At 40.4% G+C, this 25,850-nt stretch overlaps 1 protein-coding gene across 1 annotated transcript in view; it reads right to left on the bottom strand.

Annotated features, from left to right (window-relative positions):
• The window catches only part of JAZF1 (JAZF zinc finger 1), a 172,712-nt gene that overhangs the window by 5,568 nt on the left and 141,294 nt on the right, over window positions 1-25,850 (bottom strand). The window contains exons 3-4 of the mRNA XM_042889197.1: window positions 23,241-23,437; window positions 2,913-3,082 (exon numbers count right to left, since the gene is read on the bottom strand). Of these exons, the coding sequence (XP_042745131.1) occupies window positions 2,913-3,082; window positions 23,241-23,437 (367 nt within the window). The remainder of the gene's footprint in view (window positions 1-2,912; window positions 3,083-23,240; window positions 23,438-25,850) is intronic.

Below are 25,850 nucleotides of genomic sequence, written 5' to 3'. Positions count from 1 at the left end.
GAAATTAGCAAGCTTCGGAGGCTGACGGGCACCTATAAGCCAGCATGCTCCAAACTCCTTCAGCCGCTTTGGAATATCCCACCAACCAAGTTTACAGGCCATTAAAGAAAAAGTTAATTCTTTTTCAGGATCTCTGGCACTTTGAGAAAAACTTGTGCCATGCCATACCTTACAGAGCGCTTGTTACCAATGCATTTTATAAGCAAGCAGCTTCATTTCTAAATTAAAAAAAAAAAGTTCCTGAAGAACAATTCAATTTTTATGACTCACTTCTACTGCGACGCCTATGGGAGACCGCCAGCAGATAGCAGCTGGGCAGGAGGCCAGTAGGGTCTTCTGATACACATCTGGGCTCGTGTATAAACATGAACTTATTACATTTTCCATTGTCCGTCCCAGCCCACTCCTTGGGAGTATTTGTTGTACTCATTCTTGTCTTATTTACCTTTCCATAATGACTTTTCAGTGCAGAGGCCATCTTTTATCCTTGTACATTGTTTGCAAAAAGGAGCCCTGATCTCTACTGGGTCCTTCAGGCAGTACTGCAGTACAAATAACACACCTAAAAATAACATCTCTGCTTCTCAAATGTACGTCACGTAGGGCCAGACAAAAGAAAACTGTGTATATTCTCTTTTCCTCCTCGCTCCCTAAAAGAATGCATCCTTTCTCAGCCGTAAAGTGAGCCTGGCAATTACTGTATGTGCATGTCCGTGTTCCTGTTTGTAGCTCTATAATTGTTTTACAGCCCTGACTGTGATTATCCAGTACCCACCAGAAAATCCCAGCGCTTTGATCACAGGACTCCCTACCCAGACTCGGCAAATAATTCATCTGAGGATGGGGGGGGTAAGAAGGAAGATGAAGAGGAAACAAGAAACACCGCTGACACAAAACTAAAAGGAAGGAAACGAAGATAAAAACGTAAAAGGAAAAAAAATAGGTTGAAAAGAAAAAAGGAAGGAAGCAGAGCCCACAGAAAAGAGAGATGAGGTGAGGCAGAGTTAAAGGAAATGCATTTTCCTATCTGGACTGAACAGAGGTGAGTCTCATAGGAATATATGGTATTTTTTATTTGCTGCTGCTCTCTGTCTGTCAGCCTCTCTATGGGTCATTAATTTGTTCCCCATCCGACTGTTCTAACATTAATGGTGTACAAGATATCCCTTAGACAGTCCTCATGCGTTTGAGATGAAGGTAGCAAGATAGCAGAAGCAGGCAGGAACAGCTTGCTTATTTGGGCAATAAAATGACAGAGGGCTGGCAGTCAAACAGAGAACAGACAGGATATAGCAAATTACAGGGTTCCCCTTCTAGCCACTGCCATTAAATGAAAGTTTTCTGCAAAGCACAGATGCCCTGTGGGCATAGTGACTTCTAACAATCACCATGGCTTGTTTGCTTCCTGAGCCAGGGATTTAGTTTTTATACCATACCCTTCATCTGAGGCAGCCTCTACCACATACAAGAAAAGCATTACGAAGAACGTGGTTACATCCATCATGTAATACATGCAAATATTCTCAAAACATCTTTCCCTCTGCCCTGTCCTGAGACAGAGAATAATCACGACACAGGTCAGAAACAGCTCTTCAAAACCAGACTCGCATGAAATTAGTGCAGTGCTCTCTTGCTCATGTTACAAGTATTTAAGCAAGCATTAGCTGATCTCCCAGCACTGTACATGACTGCGTCTCATGATCTGCTGCTAACGGAGAAGCCACAGTCCAGAACAGCTGCAGGATCACTGACACACATTTTCATCCACTGCACGTTTTCACGTAGAGTTTATTCATTCTTGTCACAACTGCTTTATCTCAAATGTTGTTAGACTTCCCACATTTCTCTTTCATACTTCTGTTCTCCTTCAAGTCCCTAATTTGCTAAAGGCTAACCCCAAGATAAAACAAGTACAAAAACAAACTCAACCACCACTGGATTCTGTGGGGTACAGGTCAGTGCTTGAGTTTCTTAGTGCTTCACGCAGAAATGGTTTACGTAAATTGTGACTAACACGTTATTTCTGGTCCTGAATTCCAATGACTACAGAATACTGTGATGCAGCCTAAACCAGTCGATAAAATTCCATCTATCCCTGCACTAGTTCACATGAAGCAATATCCCCATCCCCACAACATCTCAGTATGTCCTTTACCAGCCAGCTCAAGGTTCAGAGTTAAAGACTTTCCACTCCCATAAACAGACACATTTTTCTCATGATGAACAGAAATCAGAAAGGAAAAAAAAAAAAGCTTCCCAGTGTGTCACGCAGAGGGATGCAAGCCCAGCACTCAGAGCCAGACTCAGCGACGACTGTGCGTATGAGTCACGGGGACACTGACCCGGGACAGAACGATGCCAGAGTTCCTCTGAGGCTCTGCCTTTTGGGAGTGACCTCTGACTTGCAAAACATTAACCACCCCCTTCCTGCATCAGCTGCATGAGGCACAGCACCTGGGTGCAGTCTCGTGAAGGAGAGCTGCCTCTCTCCCACGTATGCAGAAGGAAGTCCTGCTACGGATGGGCAGAAGCTTCTTATTTAGTGCCTCTAAAAGGGGCATGTGATGGCTTTGCTGGTACTGCCTCCCAAGGCTGCTACTAATTTGTCTAAGTAATGGAAAGCCAGTTGAAATGTGTAAAGCAAAAGTCTTGCAAAAGTCACCATATATAACCTCATTTCACAACATGGATGCAAAAGGCTTTACATTCTTTATAAAACTTCTAACTTTATAAAGATTGTAACTTGCCTGTGCTTGAGAGGGAACCAGTGATTGAAATCCATATTCTGCTAAAACAGCACAATAATGCATAGGACAAGTCTACTAGATGAGAAAGAATGATTTTACAGGCTTTTTTTTCCCCTCTCTTACCTGCACCAAGAAGAGATAAGGCAGGTCTGCACTACCTCTTACCTTATATCTTTTTTTACATCCAGGAACAGGACAGGCAAAAGGTTTTTCATCCCCTCCATTCATGCACATTGAACTAAGGATAGCTTCAGAGCTGATAGCACTTTCTGTAGTCCAGGACTCATCACTGTCTGATTCTTCATAGTCGACTTCCTCCTCGTCATATTCACTACCTAGAAAAGCAGGGTAGCGAGATAAACCAAGAATAAATAAGAGCGCAGGGAGATAACGTGTTCCGCATTTATTACATCAGTTACAATGACTTGCAATTTCCCCCACTTCTGTCTTTGCTGGAAGACAGCTACTTTTAATTTTATAAAGCTATCCTTCTTACAGCTATTTATTCTTTCATAAAGATACCAGTGGCTCTTTTTCTAATAACCAAGACAGGCATTATTAATACATCGTCATAAAGAGCTAACCGCGTGGTGCAGCAAGTTGAAAGGATTGATTTTAAAACACACTTTTCATTGCTCCTCCAACACAGGACCCCTCCTTCCCTCCCAATGCCCAACAGAAAATGCGTTTTCCCTCCGCCCTGCAATCAAAGCTCATTTTAAGGCTTTTCTTTATGCAATACAATACTGAAGAGCGTAATTCTACAGATCATAAACAGTGTAAAATAATATGTTGACAAGTCCTAATGCATTTACTAGCCCTTTGGAATTAATGGGAATTAAAGCACAACATTAATAAGAATTATATTGTAGCAATTACAGTTGTGAAATTCATTCCCTCAGGTGTAGGGATAAATTGCATTGTGTGGCTGCCCCGGACAGACCGCATTATGTTCCAGATATGCTACGGCAGCCATTTGAGCAGCTGGTGCCGAGTTTATTTATTATTTTAAATTGCAGTAACTATTAATGAATGTCTCTGAAGAAACTGAACGTGAAACGAGAGAAATTGGGAAAGCAGAATTGCAGCCGTAAAAATACAGTAAAAAAGAAGCAGGGGAGGGAAGAGCCCCGGCTGATTAAAAAGAAAATATATGCACAGAGGGAGGGAGAGGGAAAGCTTAGGGAAACTTTTGTGGTGTCAGCGGGAGGTGGTGCTGTGTTTCCCCTCCCCTTTATTCTTCCCCTTTCCCAGCTCTGCTAAATTTTATCCTTTCTGCTGAAAGATGATTTGGCTCCAAGTGCTGGAACTCCCGTTATTAAAGACAGTTACAGGACACTCGCACGGCTCTATCTGCTTCCCTCACATGTCCTCCACGCAGCTCGAAACGCAGACAGTTGCCTTATGGCACTTTAAAAAAGAAACATCGCGACTTCACAAAGAAAACCTTGCTGCAGTGCACAATGGGGGCTTTGTGGGATTTTTTTCCCCCCTCTGCTGCTCGTGAAATTAAATACGCACCTATGGCCTTCAGTTCTCCTCTCCCGACCCCCCCCTCCCTGTAGGCTCCCTCCCGCTCAGCACCTCCTGCTCATTAAGCAAAAATGCATGTCAACTGGTAGCTGTAAGCACTTCGGGCTTCTGAGCTTTAATCGGATACTGGAAGGCAGCTTACAGATGTCAGGCTATCCACGTTGCCTTCCTGCGGTTTCCATCCTTTCGGGGTGGTGTGCAGATGAGGAACGATGGATCGTTTCCCCATGAGCGCACGCACACACCATGTGCAGCATCTGCAGGACTGCAAGGCCGCTGCCTGAGATCCCTCATCCCACACAGAAGGACTGAGAGCCAAGGAAAGCATTATTGACCTCTTAAAATATTTCTGAACTCTAGGAACAGTTAACCTAAAATGAAGTTAAGAGTTGTTAGAGTTTAATTAACTAATAAAAAAAAATGGAGGCAAAACCACAACTCTGCTTCTACGATTTCCTGCCCTTGATTGTATCTTGATGGAAAAAATTCCTCAAGCTGCTCCTTTCATGCTTTTCAGCTCAGTCTTTTTTTTGACCAAATGCAACAGAAAAACCTACTGTGAACAACTATATGCATTTCTAGGATAAGAAAACACACGAGGGTTTCGGTCACTGCCACCAACAATTTCTGCCATCATAAAGAACCCCTTGAAGGAGGGTGATCTCCTCACAAACAGGATTTTGTCTTCCTAAAGAAAACATCACCTGAGTCTGTGACATCTACTGAGGATATCATCACTCTCAGTGGCAACAAGGAACACGTAATTAGAAAACCTAGTAGGCAATACAAAACAGAAGGGACAAGATAAGCAGAAGTGGTGGGGAGTTGAAGCAACTATAACGATGCTTCCTTTACTTTCAAGGCATCCTTTAATTTTTCTAATAGCTTCACAGAGATTCAACTCCGCAGCAACATTTGCCTGGCTTTTCTTACAAGACTCAATGAAGGAGGGAAGAAAGCAAGAAGCATGCCTGAGCAACTGCAAGGTCAGCGCATCCCCGCAGTTTCATTTTCATTAGCTTACCTGCATCGAAACACAACATTTTGTCCAGTGCAGATGAAAGAGTTGTTTAACAGCCTAAACAAGCTCTCTGTTATCTCTAGTTTTTAAACTCAGACTTGCCAGTGGGGATTTTACAAATAGGATTACATGAATAACCATAGGAACATGCTTTCCTTCTCTCCCACTGCTAGCTATGCAGCATACCTCGAAGGCACATGACTTTACACAAGCTGGAACCTCAGAGTCTACCACTGCTCTTATCTGACAGCGTCCTACTGAACTCAGTTGCTTGTGCTCTCTTAAAAGACAACAAACAATACCCAAAATGTATTTAAGAGGGAGCTGGTATAAACAAAACGTAAGAACTGACTGCCTTAAAAAGAATTCATTAGCAATAAAAATCTCTCCTTTAAATAATTATATTGTTTCAGTTGCCATAGAAAAACAACACCGCTTTAGTCACGCTTCTAACTGATTCCGCCTCTGAATTTAATTTCCTCAGTTGTCAGTGTCTGAGAGCAGCGACCCAAGCAGTGCCCCACCAGCCTCACTGCTTGCGTGCAACAAACCAGAAAGGGAAAAAAAACAGATAGAAGAAACAAGAAGCCCAGCACGCAGGTCAGGGACTTTAATTAAGCACCACACGGCCATGGCTGGGTGCAGCGTTCCCACGCCGGGTGGCAATCAGGTGTATGGGCAGCCGGCCAGGGGACAGCAGTGGTGCAGGGACAGCAGTGCGCAGCTCTGCGCTTCCATCGAGATACAGCTTTCTTACTTGCTGCTTCTTTCTTTTTTAGACTTGGGTGCTGTTGCACAATACTAAGTGTCAATATTTGCTTGTAAAGGGAAAAAAATAAAGAGCCAGCATCTTTGCGTCTAACCTATGGCCTGTGTCAGGGTGTGACAGCCATCTGAAACAACCACTGCAAAGCTCCTGGGGCCTCAGCTGGCTGCCCCTTGCCAGGACAAAAGGGTGCTGGGTTGGGGCACAGTGCTCCTCTGGGCAGTGAGCAGCCCCCCCTGCAGCACAGCACGCATGCTGGTGGCCTCCCTGCTTCTCATAATGCTCAGAAGGGCCACTGTTCCCCACTCCAGTGTTCAAAGGAAAAACATCCCAACTGGACTTCTGAAGCAAATGGCTGCTCCAAAACTCCACAACACACACCTTTATTTGATGAGGTTCTAAATACCTGGAAGGGAAAGGCTGATGGAGCAGCTCCTGCTTTCAGCAAGGTGTTGTACAAATTTACAATGTTACTACCGTAACCAAAGGTAGTTCTGCAGTAGCAAAAACCCTGAATTCTCCAGCTCTCTCTTCTAGCCATGTTCGTCCCAAGCCTTTCTGCTAGCTCCCTGCTTTTCACCATATCCAGCTGCATACATCATACAGCTTTCATTCTGAGATCCCACAAGGACCTCACCCTGGGCTAGAATTAATGTTTTCTCTTCCCAGTGACTAAATAACATCTTCCCAGTGCTGCCCTTTCTCCTTGCATTCAATGTTTCCTTGGTTCTGTCCCATAAAGCCACCTTCTTTCTCCTTATTCCAGCAACCACACCAAAAGGCTCACTTCAGCAGTACTGCCCCACTATATTAAAACAAAACAAAACACAAAACAATCCAAAGGCAATGAAAGAAAGCTAGGCTTTTGTTTGCTTTCTGGAATTTCCCATGCTGAGACTATGCCACTGCCACTCAAGCAAGGGGTGGGCTTCACAGGTGGAGATGGACATAAGCTGGACGCCAGAAGGCACTGCTCGTGTTGGCTGCCATGACAGAGCCAGGTACTGCATGCAATTATCACTTGTGGGAAGGTATAAATTATATACAGGGTCACAAAAGCATACCAACAAGTTATTTCTGTTCTAATTTTTATGCAGTGTAAACAAAATGCATTACAACTGAGGTGATGCTCAGTGATAAACAGCAGCTTATTTGCCAGAAGAAAAAAAATATATACACTTAGAGGAAACTATGACTGCTGCCTGGGCACTAAAAAGTCTTAATAGTGTGATGAAAAGCAAAGTTGCAGCATCAATACCTCTTCCACCTCTTCTTCTACTCAGCTTTGCTATTGAAGTCTGTGAGTATGTCACGTCACCCTACAGCAAAGACTTGACCTGTTGCACACCTATCTTCTACTTCTTCTAGCATGTGACATAAGTAACTTAAACACCTCAAAAGCATCTTGCAGGAGTTAACTATCTGACATCCTTGCATAGGCAGCATCCCAATTACAGTGCTAAAAATCTAAACTTTATCTTTTAGACTTGCGGAGGTTATTCGGTATTCACACCTCTTAGCCAAGATCCAATTCTACCTTTCCTGTGCACACCTTCATTCCTCTGCGTGGTTTCCAGAGGACTTTCTTCCTCAACTTGGTTCTAACAGGTGCACATCACTTGCAGTTATTTAATGCGTTTAACTTCTGTAGCGTGCCTTGTAGCACTAAAAACACAAAGCTGATTAAAAACAGCACGTGCTGCGTGTGCGATTACAATAAATATGATCTATCTTGATCTGTGATCAAGAACATCATGAGTTCTTCCTTTCTCCTCCCAAGGAAAAAATAAAAACAACAACAAAAAAACCCGAACACAAAACAACATATCCTTGCCAACTATTTCCAGGACCAGAAAGCATACATTCACATATGCAATGAATAACTACGAGCAAAAAGCCCACTGCAGTGGGAAGCAGCATTGCTAGTGTCACTGAAAGTTCACGGTTGTTCCAATGATCTCTCATAAAAATTCAGCTTCACACTTTGTCCCGTGCGGGACTCGCAGTTTGTATTTCACAGAAACAGTTTTATGAGAGCACTTCTTATGTTAAGGAGTTTGCATTCCCGTATACCATGACAGCTTCTTTGATTAAAGGAAAAGGAAAAAAAAGAAAGAAGAGAATAATTAATATTCCAAGAATTGTGGTCTAACACTAAAGCACATGTATGGAATTATCAAAGTTCTCCCCCGCATGTCCATGGTCTCCCTCCATGCTCAGCAGCAGAGAGAGCATTCCCACAGCTGATATTCATTGCTGGTCTGAGGGCATATCGAGTCATTCGAAACAGAATATTCTTCCTTTATATTGAGCACAGGAAATAAATGCTAGGAGCAATGAAATACAAAACAGTTAAATAAAACATGTCACAGCTGCCACGCATGTTCTTAGCCTAGAGGCTGCAGCAGGGCTCTTTGGCTGTGACCTGGTACGAGTGGCACAGTGTGCTGGTTCTGGCAACAAACTTCCAACACTGGATCACCCAAATAGTCTGAGCTGGGGTTTTTCCTTTGCTTGCTTGCTGTTGGAGAAAGAACTGAGAAGACAGAAAATGCTTTCCAGCCTCTGTGACAGGTCCATTCAGATTAGTCTTTCATTTTTCCAAAAGTATGTTAACCATTCATGTCTGCGAAGATGCTAACACATATATAATACAACCAAAAGAAGCTTGGGTAGATAAAGCAGACCACTGTGTAAGTGCTACAGATGCTGGTATTTCAGACTGCAAGTGCAATTCTGGTGTTTGATTAAGCATCTACGTGGCATGAGTGCTGAGTTCCCCATGGAGAGGGCTGGATGGGCTGTCTTCAGGCAGCAGGCACAATGCACACCGCTCAGGCTTCTTTCTTACTCTAGTATCTCTGGGCCTGGTTCCTGAGCGAGAGTTCCCAGAAGGCAGAGGAATGCTTGGCAGCACTGCCATCGCTTGAGAGAGCTGCCTGAGGTGGTCATGGCTTGTCAAACAGGCGTCCGCCAAGGCTGGCAGAGACCTCTGTCCCTCTGCACGACCACAAAGGAGCCCCCAGAGCAGCAATTAAAGCTTATTACCGCCTCGGCCTTCCAGGGAGCCGCAGCAGGTCATGGTGGCTGTGCTCTGTGTGTCCTGCCCTCCAGCCAGAGCCCTGCCCTTCCTCACAACACCAGTCAGAGCAGGATTCGGCCAGAAAAATGTCTTCTGGAGAAACCGCCTTGCCTTCCAGCGCTCTCCCAGCACAGACTCAGTACCGGGCACTAAATGACTGGCTGTTTAGGAACCATTATTATTTAGAGGAACTGATTTTCTATTGTCTCTGGATGAGGCAAAGCTCAGTTAATGAACAAACCCCATGAGAATTTCAAAAATGTGCCTCGTGTAATGATGTGCATGCAAATTCAAGTACAAAGAGTAATATGATTTTCAACATTGTTTTAATGCACAAAGTACTTGAAAAAGCTCTGAAGAAGTGTTATACCATGAACTACTTGTTTGTTTGTAGCTCTCAGCCACCAGGGTCTGCTGCACTAAGGGGCAACATTTAAGCAGGCAAGGGTGTGATCAGGCCTTTCTGGACATCCCCCAGGGGCACTCAAAGTGGCTGTAGAAATGGCAACTGCAACTTGGCAATCACAGGGAGATCCCAAAAAGCTCATCTGAACAGTGATGCTTTGAACAGGATCATCCCACAGATACAGGTAAACACCCACTGATAGCCTCAGTGTTTTAAGTAAAATGGCAGATGGGGCTATTCCAACATTTATAAGCACTTTTGGTTTCATTTAAATGCTCACTGTAAGCCTACACTGAATTTTAAGCGACCTAAGATATGTTCAATTAAAAAGTTTGAATCTTAGGTGTAAACCACAGAGACTTCAGATCCTATAGGTAGAAACAGAAAAGCAAATAGACTGTATTTTCACACAGCATGACTTCAGCTGAGGCAGCCTACTAGGGAAATCACCCCAAAATGCTGGAGATAAAGCTAAAATGACAATGGGGAAAAAAAAATCACCATCATCATGCTTATTTTTTGAAGTACAAACAGTATCACATTAGCATTCTATATTTTTATCTGCTGTTAGTAAAATTTGAAACTACTTACACGTTAGGTCTGCTCAACATTCTGGGCTACAGGGAAATCAAAAATAATAAAACTAGGGTTAAAAAAATTCCTCTAGAGCCAATATACAGCTAGGTGCAACAGCTGGATTCTGTCTGGCCTTAGGAACGATTACATGCCACTTTCTATCTTGATATATCTGTATCTTGATATATGCATGGCAAAGAACACTCTTTAAAAATAAAACAGAAAATCCCAGCTTGGAGCTTATAAATCCATCAGAAGGAGCCTGCACACCTCCATAAGTGGATACGCTGTAACTTATTGGATGTATAAATGCAAATAAAACATCCACGTAATGAGGTAAATTAAAAAAAAATCTCTATTTGCAATTAATAGTGAAACAGCAACTAATCACAAAAACATGCATGGAAAGAAGGGATTCTGGAAAGAAACAGTCAACTGATACCATGCCATGTGTTTTGTACAACAGGACCTTCTGAAAACGCTGCAGAGGTGCTAAAGCAAATTGTTAGAATGTCACTGCACAATGTGCTGTTGAGGTTTTATGGTCACACTGTGCCAATAGTCTCGGGAAGTTATTTTGCATTCTTACATAAACTTTTTTTTTCCCCCCAATCCTATTTTCCACCAAAAAAAAAGAAAGAAAAAAAAAAGGGCTTTCAATAATGTACACTCTTCTGTTTATACACAGTACAGGGAAAACACGATAAACCCAAGGACACAATCTCTGCTTTAAACGCATCTCAAAAGCAGATTTCTACAACTCTGTATAAAGAAGAATAAGCTATGAAATGCTCACCAAACAAGAGCATAAGCTTCCTGTAATTAAATGGCAGTGTTTTACATGGCAACTTTTTTTAAAATCATGAAAATAAAAAAAGTAAATAAATAAATGAATCCAGCAGACCCCTCCCAACTGAGGCTTAACTTGTAAATTAATGTAACAGTAATAAAATCGATGCCAGCTGGAATCCTTTCTTTCTCTGGCTTTGGCATGAGCCACAAGTGCAGGTATATGCTTGAGGAAAAACAAAGCCGGACATTTTCCACCTTTAGTCACGGGATGTTAATTAAACTCTGGCAAACGTTTAAAGATAGACTCAAAATGTTCAAGAAAGAATTAAAACCAGTTGGGGCTGAGAACAACTCCATCCTTCCTCCCCCTTTTCTCCCTCCCAAACATCTGTTCCAAAGTTTTATTCCAAAAACCACAGCGAGAAGAACATTCATAATTAATGTTAGTTTGGCTTTTTAGTCGCTAGGCCTGCATTCTGAGGTTAGCAATACAAAAATGCAAGTTCAGGGCGCTTTTGCAGTACTTAAGGACTCTCCTGATGCATGAAACAAAAAGGTAGGGAAGAAAGAGAATAGAAAAGCTCTTTTTTTTCTTTTGCTTTTCATAAAAAGAAGGAAAGACGTAGAAGCAGTATCAGGAAGCAGTTTCATGTTTAAGATAAAGGATTACAATAAAAACTACCTACATAAATGAACTGCAGTTTATGAAGCTATGAAAATACATTTGAGACGTGTTTTATAACACCAGGTTAAACATGCTTTACAGCTGCACAAAAGCCATTCAGCCACTTACAGTACAGGCCATAAAACTTGCAATGCACACACTCCTTACCTACCCAACTGCTACGTGCTTCCCACTTATCAGCATGCAAACCCAAAAATGATGCACCGAGCTATGACCAGGCTGCAAGTCCAACAAATTGCTGCATTGGTAGCACTTGCTGCACGCAGAGCACAGCTGATTTTAGTAGAATTTAGCTATGCAGCTACTTCCAAGATGAGCTGGATGGGTTGAATCATCATGCCAAAGGTGTCCTTTGGCAAACTGCCCACAGAGGACCAGGGCAGCCCAGAGCTCTTTCAGCAATTTTATGCTGAAGAGATTCCACGTTTGCAAGCCCTGGGAGGATTACAGCTTTGCCCAACAACATGGGAGGCAATGGCAGATTCTCCATTTCAGTGCAGTGAAGGCTAGGAGGATTTATTTTGTGCAAAAACTACACTTAGCACAAAAACTACCTGCCTGACCATCTAGATTTAAGAAACCCCATCAATGCACCCTAATAGATAACCCAATACTCAAAATGAATAGTAAAGAACTAAGTTTAATTCTGAACCAGGCTGGCTTTTGTCATCCTACCTACGTAGAGGATAGGGCTGTAAAGGTTTTTAATAAAACATCATTATTTTTTGAAAAAGAAAAACAATTTTAACATCCAAAGATAAGCACATATTCAGGAAGGAGTCGTATTTCCTCTCATTTCTTTTGACAAAATAAAATTTGCACTGCAGTGCCCTTGGTATGCAGCCACAAACCTTCCTTTGAGGCTATCTTGGTTTCAGTAAGGTGCACAAACATACGTTAGCAGGTGTGAGTTGTTTCATACAATGCATCATTAACCTAAGGCTGAAATGAAAGTACTTTTCAAGTTGTTATTTTCCACTCCTCCTTGGCTTCTGGTATCCTTTGGCATTAGAGGCAGAAGTGTCAGGAAACTGCTAAGGATGATGCTGCTGTCTGACTATATATGGAGATATCTTAACAAGACAAGAGACCGTGCTAGGGTGGATCAGGTCTGATCTTCAGTTAGAGCCGTGCCTCCCACCTGCAAGGCCACAAGTGCTTAAAATATAAGAGAATATATAGTTTTGGGGTTAGGAAGTCTTTAGCTTGGTAACATGCAAGAACTAAACGGTCCCTGCGTTTCCTGGCATTTCACCTCATTTTGATGACCACGTACTGGCTAACATCAACTCACAATACACCATTTCCCCTGTGAAATAAAACTCTCTGTGTTTTAAATCATCAGGTGTGAAATGGCACATTAGCCCTTCCTTTTTTCTACCTCTGATTTGCTTTGGCTAGTGTGCAAAGAAAACTTAGACATTTGCTTAAGTTTCACCATCTTCAGCACACTGAAGTGCTGGCCTAAGAAAGTATGTATTTTTTTTTTTCTGCTAGGCACTGTACTAACTTTCTGAAAGCCATAACTCCTTTCAGTATGCAGACATACAGCACTAGTAGAGCTTGAGTGTTCTTCTCAGCTCTTGAGTCACTGTAATGGTAAAAAAACAATCCCGTTCAGTCTTGCAGTGTGGAATTTTGTGTGAGTACTTATGTGCACATATGTATACGTGATTTAAACAGCCACCTAAAAAATGCCACATGTCCTTCTATTGTTTCCCACCTTCTGAAATACATTTGTGCATTCAGTTAGCACCTTTTGAGGTAACTAGCAGATTATTCATCGAGCTAAATAGTTGTGGTTTTTTTTTTTAACCCTTCCACCCATTGGCCCTTGCAGCGTAAATACACAAACATGAACGCTGTCACTGTTACTCAGGACCACTGAAGCTCCTTTTTGAGTGTCAAGCTATTCCTACATTAAACCAATTATGCCACAAGCCACAAAAGGCAGCCACATTTAGACAAAACACATGCCTCTTTTTTTGCATTTGGGGGGATGAAAGATCCACGTTCAAAGGATGCACTTTTACAACAAAAAGCTCCTATCACAAATTGACAGAGACAATCTTTAAGCTTATCTTACATTTTCTGTTCCTGACCCTGTTAAAAACGGTTTGTCAGGTTAGACTCCTAAGATGGGGATTATAAAACAGTTCCTGCACTTGCAAGTACTTTAAATCTATGAGCCATGGTTCTATTACTCCTTTGTAGCTCAAAAATCAAAACCAGTGATGATTTTACGAGTTGCTGTAGTCTAGACAACATAGTTACTTTTCAATGAAATTGTTCCTTGGGGAGAGTACTGTGAAAATTCCCATACAATTAATTACAGGTATGTGCAACTAAAATACAATTCTGCCGCACAGTAGCTCTATAATTGCTGGTACGTTTTATGTCTGTATCAAACAAGAATGCTCCAAATGAGCTGGGAGGAGGAAATACAACGAACGGGAGGCTGCACATAAAGCTTCCTGCAGTGAGGGAGATGAGTAAGATGCACTATGAATTTTCTGATGCACCTTCTCCTCCAGCAAAATGCAGACTTCTGCTGGAAAGCACTACATCTAAAGACCGAGTCAGTCTTTTGTCACAGAAAACTGTGCTCAACACATTTTTTCCTGCCAAAGTAAAAATGAGAAATTTAACAGAAGTGTAAGGAAAACATATCCATAAAGCTGGAAAAGGAAGGAGAACACAAAATGCAGAGGAAAGCTTTGAGAAGATTTTGGTTTTTTGTTGTTTTTTTTTCCCCCAAAAAAACCTTCATGTATTTTCCCCTCACAGCACAGCCCTATTTTTCCCAACAACTATTTAAAATAATTTGATTTTCTGAATGTAAGGCAGATGTGGATGTGGTTTGCAGAACGGTTGAAGCTTCCAGTTTTGCCTGCAAGATGATAAAAACTAACCAAACAAAAAAACGACCCATGGGCAGACCTCCCTGGCTCCTGTTAAGAGACATGCCCATCACACAGCCACATTTCATTAAATGCCGTGTAACAGGACGGTACAAAGGAAAAAAAAAAATCAAGATATTCTTTGATGGATCAAAGATATGAACAAAATAATGAAATAGGAATGGAATAATTTAAATAGTCTTTTCTATTTAGTTTAGAAAGCCTCTAAACTTTCACCTTTCTCAGGCAAAATCTCCCTTCCTTTCTCACCTCTATTCCATTTCCCGTGCTGACTGCTGGCCCTCAGCAACCTCTTATTGCCAGAGCCCCCCCTGCAATCTTGCTGGATGCTGTTTCTTACCTGGCTTATCTCCCATGCTAGATATGAGAAACTAATCTATCACTTATTATTATTATCTTTTTTTTTTTTAACTATTTTTTTTTTAACTATTCTCCTTGTTTTGGTTTGGTTTTGTCAGTGAGTATCAACGTCCTATGTAGTCTTGCTTCTTTAAGGAATCTGTACAACAGGATTGCTGGAAAGAAGGCTTTTAGTGAAGCCAAAGCAGAGTGATAAGCACTTGAACATTTTTCGCTGAAAAACTGGATGAAGGAGATGAATATGTACAAGTTTCATGCTTGGATCCCTTTAAATCAGAGGAACGTAGCATCGAGCTCTGAAAAAGCTACGTCTTTATAGCTGGTGCTGAGCACAAGTTCCACCTGTGCTGAGAAACCTATAGGAAATAATTGCGCTTTCACTTATTATTTTTCATTGTTATTGGAAACCTCCTCCTACAGCTTTATTCCTCAAGGCAGAAACTACCACTGATTTTACTTATTATTCATGCCCAGTCACAACCTCAGCCAAAAGCTTGTGCTAAAATCTCCTACCATGTCTCAGCACACACACATATATTACAGTTAACTCATACGTAGATCAACTGTTTCACACAATGGCCTTCATTATTTTTTAAATTATTTATGCATTTATTTTTTACAAGAACACCCATAAGGCTCAGTTAGAATAGGTGCCTCAGACTGCTAAATGCTGGGCAAACATATGTATATATTAATTACTGTGTAGGATTAATATAGGCCCCCAAACCTGCAATTAGATGGAATCATTTTGGCTCCAGTAACCACAAAGAAAGTTCTCATTCGTCATCTGCATGGAAAAGGTGAAATCCTGGCACCAGCCAAGTCCCCCAGAGGGAAGCTTTGCCATAGACCACAGTGCAATCGCCTCGAGATACTTCATCATGTATTTTATTGTACATTGTAGGACTGAAATATCAGATGCATTCAGACAAACTTCCATTATGCTGGAGAACATGATTTGGTCTACACGTTTTAAGTATGGCTTAGTTACCTGCCCACACTGTTTATACAAGAGTGGGCCTGCATATCTAACTTTTAAGTAAAAACACTGCACACAAGTGGCAGCTAAACAAGTAGAAACTTCTGTTAATCTGAACAACTAATGAGATGGTTCCTCTTACACCTCAAAGTGTGTTTTTTCAAGTTACAGTAGAACTCAGTTGATTTGTGCTTTACTACACTCGGCACCCCATAAGTCATACACACAAAAATGTGGCACTCTCAACCAACTTCTCAGCGACGATTCAATTCAAGCGCCCAGGGATTTGATCTCATATTTCTACTTTTTGTTATTTTTTGTCAGTTACATTTGCATGACACTATACTATATTACTATCAGGTGTAGTAATTAAACCTGAGTATTTCAGATATGCTAATGCAGGTGAAGTTTGTTGTTTTTTTTTTTTTGAAGTGAGTGGCTAATGTTTTGTGCTTATATAAATTCTTGAGTTTGCAACTCTGCAAAGTGCACACATGCTTTATTCTGGTCTGACAACACGACTTGTTAAATGCTCAGATTCAGGCATTCAGTCCCTCAGTGACTGGTTTGACGCTTACCACTAATCGGTGCTTAAATGCATTTGAGACAATTTTATACATTTGCATAAAAGCTGAATTTGTAGCAAATTTTTAAAACACCACACCCACCGACTTGCCTGTCCTAAGATAATTTTGCAACATACTATCCTTAAAAAAAAACAGCACACCACAAAAGAGCAAGCTCTCTTCTACTCACATCCCTACTGAGCCAATCTGCATGGCTCCAAGAAAAAGCTGTTGCAGATTATCAAGCGAATAGCAGATTTAATGGTTCACAGTCTGCTCTGATTCACCCTAACATGGAGTTCAGAAATACCATCTGCTGACAGAAACTGCAAACACTCTGATATAAATAGCAGTTCTGCTAAAATTTCAGATTAACTGGGCTACGTATTGATAGCACATCTGTAAACAAAAAGCTCTGAGCACCTCGTTCCTCTCCCTTCAGTCCTCAATCAATTTCAGACTTATTTTACATTTCTACTGTCCACATTAAACTTACAAAGCAGCTTAGCTGAGCAGGTCTCTTTGCTGGACTCTGTTTAACGTGCTGCAATGGCTCTCATCACAACAGCTGTCTGTGCCATGTGATAACTTCATTGTTGAAAGCTTAACATATGGAAACTGTGCTAGAATGCTAGCTGCACTGATACCTATGAAGAGAAACGAGCTCTTGCGTTACAAAAAAACAAGACATTTTTCAAACAACTAAAGTAACAAAAATCAAACACACATTTAGAATCTAAACCATATTAGTTTCTGGCACGTCTCTCACCCTATTTCAGTACCCGGTTCCAATGGCTGATTACTATTGTGTTTTTGATTGCTATTACCAGCAAACAATGGGTGGTTTGCTTTCAACTTTAGCATTTTCAAAAATGAGAATGACTAGGTTCAAGAGAAGGCCCTTGGGGTTCCTTCAAGAGTTATCCGTGAAGGAAAGTGCTATACAGGAGAATTCTATGAATAATATCTCATGTCACTGAGATAACATTACTTGATTTAACAATGCTTATTGAGAAAGCTCCCAAATTGCTCCATGCTGCTTTGCAATCTCCCCCAAAGCAAAGCTCCCACGAAGACAAGCTCTCAGTGAGCCACAAGCGAGGTGGATTCTTACAGCTCTCATTTCTGAGACCCAGCTGCCTTGGACAAGAGGAGAAAAGAGAGCCTAAGCTGTAACACAGACAGTTTAATCTCCTTTAAATTAGTCACCCATAAAGGGAACAATGAAGCTCTAAATTATTTCATCAGTAGCAACACCCGTTAACACCAAAAGGAAGCTGTAACTTTTTGGTCAATGTTTGGCCAGGAGTTGCACTTGAAAACTGAACAAAATCCAAATGAATAAGAGGAAAGATTAATAGCCTGAGTTGTAAGAATCTATTAACTTTATTGCATATAAGTTTATACATACATGGTATTAATCACAGAAGACACTCTGCAGTGGAGTGAACGGGGAATTATTCTCTTTAAAAGAAACTAAATCTACAACACAACTAAACATTTAAAATCATTGTACAGATTTAAGAGTTCAGTTACACTGAGTATTGAAAGCACTTATTACAACAGGCTCTGAAAATACACACCAGCTGAGGACTGATTTTTTTTTTTTTTAACTGAAAAAATATTAAGTTTCACTTCCTGTCTTTAAATCATATATTATGTAAGCCACGGTTCACCACTGGTATGATTTATTAGAAAAACATCAGCCCATTTCACATGATACATTCTAACTGGCTGAAATGGTGCAGCTTTTGGATTACTGACAGAGCTACAAAGCAGTCTTGATTTCAGCTGTGGATATGCTCTATGCACTGTATCTAGACATGCACTATAAACTACAGAGCTGCCACGGATCTGCCAAATGGTTATTCAAATAATACCCTCAGATGGTACATGCAAGGCTTTCTAAGTCAACAGTACTAACCTGAAAGCCTCAGAGTTTTACTTTATGTCCAAAAATATTGTTTAGAATCTTTAAGCCTGTTGGATTATAATATTACTGGTTTAGCTCTAGATTTATTAAACATTCAAGTATACAAAGTATTTTTTTCCAGCAAATTATCAATTTCAGATTTCACTTTAAAAATAAAACAGAAAAACAAAAAAAGGAAGAGGTAAAAATGTTGGGGGTTTCTTGTGGGTGGAAAATGGGGGCAATTTGGTAAATATAAGATTGGACTGGTGGAAATTTCAAAGAACTTGGCCATATTCTAGAAACGTAAAACCTTTCTAATGAAGTCAATCAGAAATGACTGCACAAATGTGACTCCCCAGAAAGGCATTTACCCTAATTAGTAAGATAAACCAATAGGTAGTCAGCTATTTAAATGACAGCTGCAAATCAAAATGGGCCTTGCCAACTCCCTCATAGGGTCAGCTCTGACCACCCATGAAAACTTACTCCTTTCATCTTCTTTACAAGTGGAAGGACTGACACATGGCTGTAGCTATTGCAGCCAACCATAGAATCCTCAATGCTTGCTGCCAGGACTCACTGCCATCAGCTGCCCAGTGCAATCAGGCAGTAAGTAGGTTTATAAACCTATTAAAACTGCATAAATGTTATACCTTGTAATCTATTAAAATCAAAATAAACAGGAAAGGAGGACTGAGAGCCAGTTTCTTTAGAGCAAAATGTAATGCCAATTATGAGGTTTCCAAATATTCCAGGCTTTTTGGGGGGAGGTGAAAGGGACAAGACTTAGGGCTGATCCATTAAAAAGCCAGTTGGTAGTATTAAGCCCTTACTTTAGCATTTATAAGAGGGCCAAAAATTCACTCCAGGCTGAAATTTACAAACCCAGGTTTGGAGTCATTAAAAAAAAAAAGAAAAAGAAAAAGAAAGTCATATATACAGAAGGAGAACAAAAACAAAACAGTGACTTCAGATGATTTTTGGCACTTCTTCAATGCAAAAAAACCTACTATTTATTTTAGTTTTTAAGTTTGAAACTTGTTACTATGAACTACTTTTTTAACTAAAACTGAGACACGATTATTTTCATAGCAAATTACTAATAAATCACTATCACTCAATCTTTTTAAAGCCTTTCAGTATGAAGAGATATCACAATTTTCAAAGGAGCGTCAACACTCTGACTTCCACTCAAAACCCAGGAAATAAGGGGTGGAAATTTCATCTGTGAGCCACACAGATGTATAAAAATGTTTAAGAAATTAACAGCCTATGTTAAAGATGCAATGTCAGCCCCATTTTTATCCATAACTAGACTTTATTAGTTTTGTGGGTTTAAAAAGGACATTTAAAAATAAAGGCAACACAAGTTTTTGTGACTTAATTGAGCACTCCTTAAAAGAAAGATATTTCAATGTTTGAGAATGTTAACATCTTTCCAAAATAAGCTGTGTGCTGCTGCTACTTAGCTCTACTTCCCTTGCACCCTAAGGAGTCTATTACCGATGGAAGCCATTTCTTCAGCTAAATCCTGCCTGTGAATCCTAACAAGAGCTTTAAGCCTACTAAACGAAGTCTCCTGGGAGACACTATTGTTACAACAAACACTGGAACAAATTTCTTAAAGTGAACTGTAGGCAATTATTGGAGGATGTAGGTCTTGAGAAGAGAAAACTTGTTACAGGAGACGGAACAAAAAGTCAAATGTAAGCAGAGACAGCAGATGCCAGTCATCCCTGAGGGAACAGATGGGAGGTATAGAGAATTAACTGCTGCCTTTCTGCTTCCCACCAAAATCACAAATGGGCAGTTTCAGGGGACCAACACACACACACACACACACACACACACACACACAGTTTGCAGATAAACGTGTGTCTACCTCATTACCTGAAAAAAGCCTTCAAGAACATACTTCTTCACTACATATTTCTGCTGAACATGCCATTTGTGAATCATGCCACTTGTACACAAGAAGGTGGTGTACACACACATGTAACATTTGCAGCACGTATATTGTCAACTTGGAAGCTGCTCAGCTCTGTCTGAGAATTTGGCCTGTAGTCCTTTGGCAGACATTTTTACTGCAAAGCTTAACAAACATTCTCTGCAGCCAAACCACCTCAACTGTTTCTTATCAAATTTCATAAGCTAATGATGGGTTCAAAGCTGGTCAATATGTGGATGGGAGATTATTATGTGAAATAACACTTTGCTGAAAAATGACAACAGTAGCTGAACAGCATCAGGCAATGGTGGGACATACACTGAGATAACTGAGGTTCAGACTATTTTATGCAAGACACCATCACCACATCTAGCGAGGCCAAGACAAGTAGCAAACCTAAATGGAGGACACTAATTGGAAAATGGGACCCAGAAGGTTCCTATATTGTACCACAAGAAAGAATGGCAAAAAACCATATATAGGACAGCTGTTCTCTGCTAAGGGACATGCAGATATTTGCCTGCCATCTCATCGGCTTTTAAGGAATGCTTTCTTTCTTCCATCTTTTTTGATGAAGTACAGGTGTAAAGGATGATGAGGACAATGATTATTTTGGGTTCTAGCAGTTAACACCTACCCAGATGATGTTTTCCTAGGCTCCCTATGCAGGCACTGCATAGGGATGAAGAAAAGAAACTCAGCCACAACAGGACTCTGAGCACGTGTTCTACATATCACAGAGTCTCAGCATAGTTAGCGCTGGAAGGAACCTCTGGAGGTCACCTGGTCTAATTCCTCTGATCAAGCAGGGAACATCTAGAGTGTAAATACATATATACACACATGTATACACATGCGTACATTTGCATGTATGTTAGAACAATAACAGAACAAAATCCCATGCCAAGAAAATGCTAGGAGAAATTCTATCGTTATCAGAAAAATTGCTCTGCTTATTTTAGGTCCAGACAAATTTGAAAGGTGACAAAAATGGAAATTCTGAGGTGGGAAGTTTCTGCTGAAATATAATTCAGTTAACAATTGCTTTTTTGTTTGTTTGTTTTTAAAGAAACCAAACATCTTCAAGAAAGAATATCTGTTTTATATGTTGTTTTTGCTACCGGGCTATTCCAAATTCTAACCTTGGAATATGGCTCCAAGGGGAAAATTATAACACAGAATGCAGAAAGTGGAAGCTGCTATTATTTATAACCTGGCAAGTAGGACTCAGTTAACCTAGAAACTCACTTAGCCAAAACAAGCTGATTTTCCTAACTACAGGTAGAACAACATTCTGAATAACTTTAAAAGATTGGAAGTTTATATAAATATCAAAAATAGAATTATTTTAGTATAAACTTTCTTTAGTGTTTAATGGAGTGTATTTCAAACAACAGACAGTTAACTAGTGGTCCTGACAGACATTCGAAGTTGTGCTACCTGACCGCATCATGAATTTGCCTACTCAGTAGAAGCTGAAAAAAAAACAAAAGGAAGGAGAAATTCCTTGACATCTGTATTAAAGGATGTGAATCAGTTCATTCCAAAGAGGAGACAATTAAGAAAAATTTACTTGTTAAATTCTTTGTATTACGTTCAGGCTTCATTGTTTAGCTATATCCAACACACTTCCCTTTTTCATATTCAGGGACACACAGAACAAACTATTCATTTCTGAACTTAGAGAGTGGCACATGGAACACTACACCTTTTTCATTTAATTGTTAATACCAAAATGTTAAATAGCTTATGCAAAATACATGGCAAGGCAATTTATCAAAGCAGGGATACTAATGCTATTTCTTACTGAGAGGAATATATTGATTCTATTTATCACAAAACCGCACAGATTGTAGCTGACCAACAAAAAAACACTTTCTCTGTGGTACACCTGAAATTATCTCAAACACTTTCAAGATAAGACCATTGCCATGACAACAAACAGAAGGCTGAACACTTGGTTTAGCAAAGGAAGCCCTGTGTAGACAGGAGGGCACTGCTTTGTCCACAACTCCCATCTTGCTGCATAAGTTTTGACTGCAAAGTTGTATATGGCAAACTTACTTACTGCAAACTCATCTGCTGTAGACTTATCAGTAGACTTGCAATGGCAAATCCCTGTAAGGATGCCTGAGAGAAGCCCTGGGAGTCTTAGAGACTTCAATACTTTGGCTGACACAATGCTGGACAAGTGATCTCTCTCTGTTTGCCTCCCTCTCTCTCCCCCTGCCAACACCTCCCTCCTTTTCTTTTCTTTTTTTTCTTTCATAATGTTAAGTAACACAAAGCCAATTTCAATTTCTTATGAAGTCACATAGTGTAGCTGCACAGCTTAGACAGATAACTGTAAGAGTGCCAATACTTTTAAGATAATTGTAGTACAGAGATTTTCATTAAAATTGATGACTGTGCTTTGACCTTGAATATTTCTTAACATTAATCTAACGGGAAAATTTACAAATCTGTTCAGCCCTCTCCCCCTTCATAGGTGGGAGATGACATATAAGCGTTTATATTTTTAGAATTGAAAAAATGAAATTTAACTTGCAGTGTGTCACTACTGTCTCAAACAAGATCTCTAGCTAATATAAAACAGAATGACTTGGTCAAGAGATCTGGCTCAACACAGCAAGCGGTGTTCTTCAAGTGGTGAAAAAAATCTTCCCAGGACTTTTATACCTGGGAAAATCAGGATGACTTGGTTATTGACAAATGTGCTGACTTTTCAGTCTGTTCTATTGGCTGATTTCAATCAAAACTGTAAAAGATACTAATGCATAATTCATGGAAACTGCTAGACTGAGTAGACAGAGACATTAATGCCTCCAACAGAGATAAGATAAAAGTGTTCAGCGCTTACCTGTTCTCTAAATAAATATTCTCAAAAGCCACACAGAAAAAATGCAAGCTGATTTGGGAATAAGCAAAATGGTATACGCTTACCTGTTGGAGTACTACTACGAAATGAAGAGGAAGGAGTGATTGGAGGGGTGACAGGAGGAGTAAGGCTTCCACTGCTGTGGCGAGGTGGAGTGGATACATTCCCACGGGACACTGTGCTTGACAAAGTCAAAGAGAGTTTCGGCTGAATCTTTTTCTTCAAAGACTCCTGCTCACGTCGAGCTGCATCAGTCATAAACCTATAACAAGGACAATTGAGAGCATGAGAGACTTCAAATGCTGTCATCAGGAAAGCTTTTAGGTAATGCTCTCAGTGACCAACTGGAGCTTCAGAATCAGCCATGACAAGTTCCTCCACAACATACAGACTTCAAGAACACAAACTCCTCCATCAACTTTCAAGGAGCCACTGTGAAGGATTCGCATAAAGACACCCCAAAGAAAGTCATCTTTTTTCTGCATATATTTTCTGTCCTATGTTTTTATGCCAAGACACAAACCATGTCTGTCAATAAACAATACAATAGCATGTGATACAGAATGTTTAAGTTACATAGAACCATAAAGGTTGGAAAAGACCTCCGAGATCATCCAGTCCAACTACCAACCCATATCCACCATACTCACTAATACACATCCTTCAATGCCACATCCACATGCTCAAAGGTTTCTCTGACTTCACAGAAAGCCAGCTTTTAGCTAAGATCCCAGGTTTAAATGACGAGCTTACAACCTTGACAAATTATGAAGGATGTAATCAGATAAGTGAGAGCTTCTGTGCAGGCTATATGCTCAGTTGCCCTGGAGCCAGCTGTCACCTAGAAACTCATTTGCAATCCAGTAAGGAAACAGAATAACAAAAACTACCAGCAAATACAAAAATTATTTATATGGGACTAAGGGCAACCTGGCTTTCTTTCAATAGTTACAGACTCCTTGGTGAAGCCTAAGAATGATGTAGACTTATGGGTGGAACTGGCACCAGAGAACAACTCTGGAAGAAACGCTGAGGATGCTGAGATGTTGCAGGTGGCAGGGAGAGGTGCTGGGAACCTCTGTGAGAAGAGGTAGCCTACCACCCTCTATCAAGTTCTTGGTACACAATAAATGTATTTCCCACCAAATGGCCCGCTGAGTGACGTGACATGTTCCGCTATTTTAGAAGACACAAAAGGAGCCCCTGATCAACGTCCCAAAACCAGCACAGAGCTGGGAAGTAGATGTACAGTTAGCAGCAGACCTGAGAAAAGGGATCACACCAGTCAGCATATGAAGAAGCAGGCTGGCTGGACCAAGTGATTCTGCAGATTGCAGTATTGCAATGATTGCACATAAAGCGAAAAAAAACAGGAACGCACAGGTGAGAAGCAGTGCCACCGTTTTGACCATCGGGTCACCTCGGGTCTCACAGCAAAATGTAATATAAACCACACAATCTGCAACATGGTGCTACGAGACAGCCTGATTTCTTCTGCAGACTCAACCAATAGTTTCAATTAATGTGAATCACTGTATTCATGGAAACCCAACATTTTGTGACTGCTCGCAACACCCGCTGGTTATGAGCGAACACCAGAGATCTTTAAGAAAAACAGCTCTTGTGGAATGGTGAGAGATTCATAAGGAACAGGAGGGGAATTTAAAAAAAAAGAAAAAAGAAAAAAAGGGGGGGCTTTTAGACATATTTGTCAAATATGAAAGACAAAATTGGTCCGTATCTCCATGTTTGGATATCTAAGCTTGTTTGAAAAAGCAACTGAAGTACTGCAATGCAGCAGCATAAAAATTCAAGTATCCTTAGAATAATAAAGATGTATCCTGTCCAACCATACCATGAAGGCATTAATAAGTGGATCTTTGCCATGATATGTACCATCAACACACAATCTGCAGACATTAATAAATAGGTATATGGCATGACAGCTTATCTTCTTTGTAACAGAGACAATGCATCACGTCAAACAAAGATATGGCATTTTTATTAAGTAAATATTTAAAAAGAAGATATCCACAGTAACAGTTCACTTTTAAATTTCTTTTCTCTCAACAGGGTAGAGATATTATTAGCAAAATAATCCCCAAACAGAATTCTAAATTTCATTAAAGAAAAAAAAAAAAAAAAGCAGTAATAAAATGGCCTGGTGAACATGTTCCTGCTCACCAGGAAACATCTAATTCACTACGTTTGGAATCTGCAGTATGATGTGTGCTTGCTTCTGGATGGGAAGCGTTATTCCTTATGAAAATGTTATGGCAACATTATAAATCCTTGAGAATTTGGATGATAACCTCAAGCATGAGACGTTAAAATGCACCAGGCATGAATGCTGTTATTTAATGAACTCAGCCATGAATAACAATGTTAAAATAATATTCAGGTATAATTAGTCTGGTTGAGGTCCACAAAAATCAGGAAAATGTGAAACTTCTCCCTGCCCTGTTAACTCACTCCCATTTGGGCTAAGCATGTTGGGTATGTTCCAAAACGTCATTTGTTGTCTCCACTGTCAACTTGAGAGAGATGGAAGGCAGAATCTGTCGAGAGGTTCAGTTCCTGATATGTGAAGTATGAAATTAACCTTTTCAGATCCAAATAATCTCTTATATGTTTGCTGAAGCATTGGCAGTACTAAGCTTTTAAAAAGAAATCTT

The sequence above is a fragment of the Lagopus leucura genome, unplaced genomic scaffold (genome assembly GCF_019238085.1).
Source record: "Lagopus leucura isolate 7727_CA_CO unplaced genomic scaffold, USGS_WTPT01 Super-Scaffold_100157, whole genome shotgun sequence".
In the NCBI taxonomy this organism is placed as follows: Eukaryota; Metazoa; Chordata; class Aves; order Galliformes; family Phasianidae; genus Lagopus; species Lagopus leucura.
This window is presented reverse-complemented; position numbering and strand designations above follow the sequence as displayed.